Source organism: Platalea leucorodia (genome assembly GCF_965183815.1).
Source record: "Platalea leucorodia genome assembly, chromosome: 7".
In the NCBI taxonomy this organism is placed as follows: Eukaryota; Metazoa; Chordata; class Aves; order Pelecaniformes; family Threskiornithidae; genus Platalea; species Platalea leucorodia.
Genome location: NC_138829.1, coordinates 23,552,036 through 23,560,183, shown reverse-complemented (window position 1 = coordinate 23,560,183; position 8,148 = coordinate 23,552,036). Strand labels below are relative to the sequence as shown.

The window sequence follows — 8,148 nt, the reverse complement described above, 5'->3', positions numbered from 1 at the left end:
GCTTTCATGCTCTTTGGCATGCAGTTGCTCACTGTCCTGGGAGGTGAATGATCAAGAGGGAGTTTTAGCAGCTACAGGTCTTGGACGTCCTGTCAAGTAAATATGTCAGCCAGCAACCCACCAGAAAAGGTAAATTATTTCTGCAGTGTTTCTTATGATAATGCTACCATGAAGAACCTAAAATCTGTCTCCTTCATAGGATGACTAAATTTGAGTCTAAATAAAATAAAGGACAAAAATAACATCAGTCAGTTACAGTATTTCTCAGCTGAATTTGCCCATTTTCCTTTGCTAGCAGACTGTCCTTGGTTAATAAATGTAAGACGCATTCACTAAAATAAGCTCAGCTGCCTGGAGATGTTGTTCATTTTTACCCCTTGTGATCAAAGACTGTTTAAGTTTATTTTTCTAGGCAAAATTCCCTGCAATACCTCCAGTCTTACCACATTACAAAAATGAAACAAAACCGTAATAAGAAATAGAAAGAAGGCTGAAAGTGGGAATAGCTTCAGGGAGTAAATGCATGCTTACCTTGAAGGCACATTTCCTGCACAGAGTGTTTGAGTACTACAAAGCTTTCAAATAAACCAAAGGACAGTGATTATATCTTTCTCAAAAGGAGTATTAAACCGAAACTATTCAAAGAGATTTTTTTCCCCAAGATAAAATAAAAAAAAAATCATCCCCACTACAGGCATAGCTTGTATCTAAATAATTTCTGCTACTCTAAAACTGACAAACCTCTCAGCTCTTTTCCCCTCATTCCCATCAACAGTCTGTCCAAATCACTGCTGTACCCCTATGGATGAAGAGTATATGGTTCATGTACATAAAGTTCATACGTGACAGTATCTAACACTGAAAAACTGGCACTGTTTAATCAAGCAAGAAGAGTGGAAGCCTCAAAAGCAGCACTTAGGGTCCTGGTGTTTAGACGCTCAGTGCTCGTAATGGTGCTGGACTGAAAAAAGAATTTAGTGGCGACACCAACACTAGATTTTCTAAAGATTTTAGTTGTTAGTGCTCTTTTGAAAAATCAGACTACTTACTCTAGCGCTTCAATAGGAAATAAGATCTTTTGAAACTCTGGCCAAGGTATTCAGCCTAAACTCTTGAAAATTCAGTGGCAGGTACATCAGAAAAATATTCTCCAGAGATCAGAATGGATTAAAATAGCTTTTTTATAAACCAGAACACTTTTCCAGTTTTGCCTGCATAACTCCATAAGGATTGGAAGAGATACTTCTGTCGTACAACTAACTATATAAGAGAGATCAGAGTCAGGCCTATATTCTTTCTTTCATTCATTAACTTTGAATTAAAAAAAAAAAAAGAATCCGTGATGAAGAGGTAGAGAAATTAAGTAAATCCAGAAACCTCCCATATGTTAGTCTTTCAGTCTGGCGGGCATGAAATATTCTGTGGCTGGAGTATGATAGAGACTGAATAGTTTAAGAATTTAACAGAGATGGAAAACGATGTTCCTTTCACTTTCTCCCCTCTTTAAGGAGTACAACATAATTTTGTTCATCTGCTATTATTTATTTGTGTTTTCAAGGGCTGGAGGGCAATAGGCAAAAATTCAGGCACTGAGCCTGCAGATCAGTGTCGGAAATCTCCCGACTGTTTCTTTCACAAAACATTCTCACGCTTCCTCAGCCACATCTCAGCACTCCTTCAGCTTGGTTTTGTTGGATTTCTTGCTGGTCCTTTTCAGAAACTGTACACTAGGAGCTGCAGTGAAAAACAGGAAAAACACCCCGAAGTTCTTTGAATGCCTTTGAAAAGCGGAGTGAATTTTGCAGAGAGGAGTTGCCATGCAACACATCACAGCCAGCCTGTAACAGAGCTGACAATCAGCCATGAATTCAGCCCCGTGCTCTCAGATATTTCACAACCTATACAAATTATCATTTAATAAATAATAATTCTTTGCACTTTATCAGTAATTTTAATCCACTGATCTCAAAATGCTTCATAAAAGTTAACGGCATTCTTCTATTTACAGAGAAACATTGCAAATGCTTAGTACTAACTGGTGTGCTCCGAGGAGCTCCCTGGGCTTCAGTAGGACTACCTGCAACAAAATATTACGTGCTTAGTAAGAAGTCCTAGAAGGACTAAGACTTTATGCATTTATAGCAGTGCACCTGTGTAAATATATATCACTAGGTTGACGCAGGCCTGAAATTTAGGTGCATATAAAAAGACATTTATAAGTTCCCTATAATTTGTTTTAAATTCTACCACTACCAGTTTTAATCTCAATGTATTTAATCTCATGCTTTATTTGGAATTTTAACATTGTAGTGATTTTTATAGGAGTCACGGTGAAAGTAGTAAATCGAGAGTGTATTAATTTTCTGTTACATGAAATGTAAAATAAAATATATTTATAAATTTATAAAAAAGCTTTCATTTTAATTCATTATGATTTTAAATTACATTGTCAAGGCTTTCCAAATGTGTGATTTTAAAGTCAGCAGTAACCTTTCAAAAGATAAATGATTTAATAAATTACTTTTTTACATTTAAAATTACCTTGAGACAAAATATTACGCAAACCATGGAAACAACCATAAAAATGGGTACTTTGAACATTGTTTTCTCTGAAAATATATATGAATGAGTGATTTTTGCCTTCTGCATTTTTATTTAGAAAGAAGTTTTAAGACTTGCTGTTACTTTCAGCTAAGTGGAGATAAAATCTCCATGATGGAAGCTTGTTGTTAACTTTTGGAAAGAGATTTTGGGTCCCAGTTAGTTGGGGTTTTATAAAGATGCAAGTTACTTAGATTGTAGGTTCAAGCTAGAACGTGAAAGTAATATTATGCTGGACAGACTTCCAAGGATTTTCAGGAAGGCAAACAACATTGTCTGTTAAAGTAATCGTGTCCTGACATTTTCAATAACCACCCACCTCACCCATCCAAGAAAACATATTACAAAAACCAAACCCAAAACCAAACCCCAGTGTTTTTCCTTTAAATATCTTTCTAGGCAGGAATGATCTAATCTTAGCAAAGTCCCTCCTGTATCACCTCTATTGTAACACACATTCTCTGTTACTAGCAGCCATAACCATGTTCAGGTAAGATAACAGAACAGCCCAGACTAACAAATAAAAATTTTAAGAAATTACAGAGGCTTTCTTGTAACTTGTGCAGACCCCATGAAAATGTGCACAATGACACGTTGTCGTTCGGGGGATGAGACAGGAAGAGGTGAAGAGAAGAACAGCTACACGATTAGCTGTCCTGTCTGTACTTCATCTGCTTGACCATTTACTATGTTTAAGATGCAGACTTTGTTGATTCTCCAGAATGATGCTCAGGGTTTTCATTCTGTTGACTACTTCAGAAAAGAGATTTTATACCATTTTTCACTTGATGCTTTCTGGGTTTTATTTGGCAGTTCAGAAGGAAGTGAATCTGCCAATGACCAAACCAACAGGCATATAAAAAACCTGCTTAATGTAGGAGGGCAAGGTTGTAAGTGAGAGAAAGGCTGCTTTCTGGTTTGGCTGTGATGGTGGCCAGACCATACTTCAGTGCAGAACCTAGATGGTGAAGAGGCAGAAAAGGCAGGCTTGACTGTAATACGAGTCATTCTGTCTATACCCCAACTGTACTTAAATCATTCCAGCAAAAGCCCATGGGTCCGCTCCAAACAAACCACTGATGAGCTTCTTCTCAAAGTATGGATCATCACAAGGAAAAATAATACTCTTCAGAGCATTATTTTAAAAGTAGTACTCCATCCTTTTTTAAAGAAAAATACCAAAACCCTGCGAGTCCTTTCTTCCAGGTCTCTTAATTTGACCATCCCTCTTGGGACTTGCAGACTGATCTTCCTTCACTGTGTAGTACATTCATTGACATTTGCAGTATCTTCTCCCTTCAGATCCTCATTCAAGCTTTTTTTCTGCTCTATTTCAACCTGGCAGAGTAAAAAGAGGGACAACATTTGTAATGAGAAAGGAAAACAAAAGATTCAAAAATCTTCCTTAATGGTGATTAGTGTTCTTCTCAGATGAAGAAACTCTTTGTAAACTAAGAGGGTTGTAAAGAGAAATAGACTGAGGAGGGAAAGCTGGATTTGATTTACTCTAAGTGTTTTCAGTCTAATCCAAACAGTTTTATGATTCAACAGTGTCATGACGTCATTTCCAGAAGAGATAATATCATGCAGAGAACCCGTCTCACACGGTTTTATATTCATTACCATCCCCAGCTGTACTCTGAATCCAAACCCAGAACCAAATCTGCAGAGGATAAGTGGCTTCCTAAGCGACAGCAGAAAACCAGCCTCACTTTTAAACTCTGCAAAGACTGATGCGTAAAGCAAAGAGATTAATTTACAAAATGCATATCTACATTTGTGTTCTAAATTTCAACACCTCTGAAAACTCAGGGATAATCCAATGTTTAATTCTTAAAAGGGATACTTAGGAAGATCAAATAGCATCTCCAGGGAATTTAAGAGACTACTAAAAATGTAATTACAATTACCATTAAAAATACTTGCCATGAGAATCTTTTCAGTATCTCTCATCATTGCTCTTAAAGAAGGCAGGTAGGATGCCAATTTCTCTGCTGAGTGATCAGCTAACATGCAAATTTTGGCATACTGAGATTCTTGGCAGGTATGTACATACTGCATTTTCCCATCTGCTCCTCTCCTTAGGGCAGGCAGGAAGCAGAAATACTTAAGCGCAGAAATAATGCGATCCTTTTGTCTGCTGTAGCACTCCCACTCTAGCACTCCCACTGTAGCTGCTATGAAGAGCAGCAAAACTCCTTGCTCACACTCTTACCGTATCAGCTAATCCCCAGTAGCTGGCTGTGTGTATGCTCTTCCACAAAGCAACTGCAAGCAAGTTTATTCCATCTTTGCTGAGGGATAATCCACTGCTTGTTTGCCATGAATCAACAGGCTGCACATGGGTAGCTACTGCACAGAGCCTGGCATGTGCCAAATTCCCACCTCATCTGCCCCTGGTATTTTATTTCTCTGCCCACACTTTTCAAGACAATGTAGTATGCAAAGTAACCATGGTGACTGCCACATGCTCAGTTTTACCTTGTAACTGTAGTGTGCTGAATAGTTGACCCACTTCCTCACATCGGTCTTGTCCTCAACAGAGATGGACCGAACAGTGGCTTTGGACGCAGAAGTGGTGGGCATGTCAAATTCCACATCTACATAGCGGACAAAACTGGAAGGCACTTCCCGGTCAGAGCCAAGCTCTAGGTGACAGAAGAAGCAGTGAGGATGGCCAGAAGCTGGAAAAAGAGAGCAAACAGATACGGAAGTTGTGTTGGATGGATCAAAAAAGACAACATCTAGGAGGAAGCAACATCACAAAACCGCAAGAAACCCAGAATCTGCCTAGGTGAACTAATTTGTAGCAAGTGACAGTCTCTTACCTGCTTCAATACCGTTGGAGTTTCCAGAGGAATTAAACAAAATAAACAGCAAAAAGGACTGCCGATCACTCTATTTTGCTTTTAGTGGGTGTAAATATAAGATGTAAATCGAGCACCATAGGGTAAATGTATTTCCCCTCTTCTGATTCCCCCAGTGTGTGTAACATGCTAAGTACACTGTGGCACATCCTTCTGAAATGTCATGTGTTGATAGTAAGTAAAGGTAGGATTTGGCAGATATTTCACATTTATTTGAAATTGTTATCCCCATTTTTAGCAAAAAAAAAAAAATATACCCGATAAGGTTAAATAGTTTTTCTGGTTTCAAAAAGCAAATTTGTGCACAGCTTGGAAATAACTGTTTATTCCTTACTCTAACCCATGAGAAAGTCATTAAAGATGGCAAGGTGAGGAAGTAACCACATTTAGCTCTGTCATCTGTAAATGATAACCTTTGTTATTATTTTTTTACCCTTTGTTTTGCTGGACAGCAGTGATGTTCAAAAATTAAAGTAGGGACTAGGTCAAGCTAGGTTGGTTTTATTTCTGACTGCTGCCAACTCCCTAAGCTCTTGGGCAAGTCATTTGAGGTCTGCGCCTCAGTTTCTCTGTCTGCAAAATGAGGATGAGAGCCTTCAAAGCCACCTTGGGCTTTCTGATTGAAGGAATCCTATTATCTAACTATGTGTAAATGAAAGTGATGTATAAATAAATGAATGGAATCCTTGTCTGCCACTGTAACAGGCTTTAGGATTTCTGACTGCTTGTTCATTGGGAAAGTTCTTCTCTATACAGCTCAGCAAGGTGTACAGGACAGAGACAAGGAAGGAAGAAGGCAGGCAGAGTAAAAAGAACTGGGTGGGGAAAGCCCAGAAGCTCCCCCTGGGAAGAGGAGGAAAACACTGCCTGTGAAGGAAAAGAAGTCAGCTCCTCATCCAGAGCTTAGCCCAAAAGTCAGCCTTGTTGAGCTGAAGCTTGAGAAGCAAAATGTGGGATTTTGAGATACTACTTGTCCCAACATGATGAAATTGAGCAGTCATTAGAGGGCTTAGGCATTGCAAGATCCCCCTTGACCCCTGAAATAGAGTTGGAAAAAAATTTCCGGTGTAAGTCTGGGTAAAAATTTCATCTAGAGTCAGCCTCATGGTTCCAAACAGTCTAGCCAGAATTTCCTCACAACTGGAAGGTTTATAAACTTATGTCTGTGCAGCAAATCCAACAAGAGGCTATGCAGTTCAGCAGAGACCACAGAGATATGCAGCACCACAGCTGGAGCCAAGTTATGAACGAGTGGGTGCAGTATCACGCAGATCTGAAAGCTAGAGTTCTGCAAGCACTAAAATACATCACCCGCTTTTCATCAGGATTAATTATCCCAAGCAGAGTTGCCCTGGTTCTAGAGTGAGATGGGATCTCTCTCTGACAGCGCTTCCTTTTCATACCTGGAGCACACTTTTTCTGGATAAAAAAGCAGTGGTGCACAGCAGACCTTCACCCACCCACCATGCGCTAGCAGCAGCCCCATGTGCTCTCATGGAGAACATTGTGCCCTCCAGCACCGCAGGGCTTTTGCTTCTGCCCAGTTCTTGAGCTTGGCTGTGGTGGGCACACCTGTGGCAGCAGTGCACTTCAGCCTCTGCCATGGGACACTCGGGTGCCGCTGCACATACCTGGGCATCACTGCTCTCTGGCACTGCGTTATGAAGATGCCTAAAAATGAGTCATTCCTGGCTCAAAAATTCTGTGTTCAGCACTTAGTACTGGCAACCAGCTGCCAGTCTCAGGCTTCCCATCCATTCGTATCTCTTTCCTCACTCTGTACCAGTCTCAGCAGACTCCTCATTGTAATCCTTCCTGCTCATCTGCTTTGCTATGCTTCTCCTCTCCTCTAGTTTGCCGCGGGTTGCTTGCTCCTTCAGACTGCCTGGGTTGCAGTGGAGGCCCACAGCAGCCCAGGAGAGGTGGCTCTGTGCCCTGGTGTAAGCCACATCCACAGCTAAAAAATGTTCAACTTGTGCCGCTACACTCCTGAGCTGGCATGTCCTCAGTTGCTTTTGGGATGGACGCATGTGAAGGTAACATTGGGAAGTGTTTAACTGGGCTTGAGCACTCTGTGTGACAGGTGCTTCGGAGATCTGAGCTTTTAAACTTCATAATTTCAACTGGACACATGGAACCAGCAACCACTCTTCTAACACACCTGAATGTTGGTGGATATTCACAAGCTCCAATAAAAAAGGGGGGGAATAATGAGGAAAAAGCAAAAAAAAAAAAAAATTAATGCAATGCAATTAACAAAGCAATTTTTAATGATTTTATTTCTTCTAGTAAGAGTACTCACTAACAGAAAAGACCACGCACAACACTCAATAAACTATGGAAATTACTAATTTAAACACCCTCAGCGTGGTAGGCAACCAGATGAACTGATTAAGAAAGCAACTCCTCCACCAAAGCTACTGCAAAAATACCAAGCATGTCACTGTTCATTAGTGTCCCGAGTGTGAGGCACACAAGGCACAACTTCCATAGACTTTCTGTTTGTTCAACAGGCTCATTCAGAGCTCTTTCTCTATCGGACAGGTACACTTTTTAGTAAAATCAGGAGGAAATCAACAGACTGCTTTTGGTTTTGCATCTCTTGCTTCCTTGAGCTACTAACATTTCATTCTGACAATGAAGCATCTGATAATATAATTCATATATATGCATGCGTTAC

The 8,148-nt window shown here is 40.1% G+C and overlaps 1 protein-coding gene across 1 annotated transcript in view; it reads right to left on the bottom strand.

Annotated features, from left to right (window-relative positions):
- Positions 1–3,855: 3,855 nt before the first annotated feature.
- STON2 (stonin 2) overlaps positions 3,856–8,148 on the bottom strand; it is a gene marked incomplete at its 3' end in the record, with an annotated part of 83,927 nt that continues 79,634 nt past the window's right edge. Inside the window, exons 8-9 of the mRNA XM_082317348.1 lie at positions 5,083–5,285; positions 3,856–3,939 (exon numbers count right to left, since the gene is read on the bottom strand). Of these exons, the coding sequence (XP_082173474.1) occupies positions 3,856–3,939; positions 5,083–5,285 (287 nt within the window). The remainder of the gene's footprint in view (positions 3,940–5,082; positions 5,286–8,148) is intronic.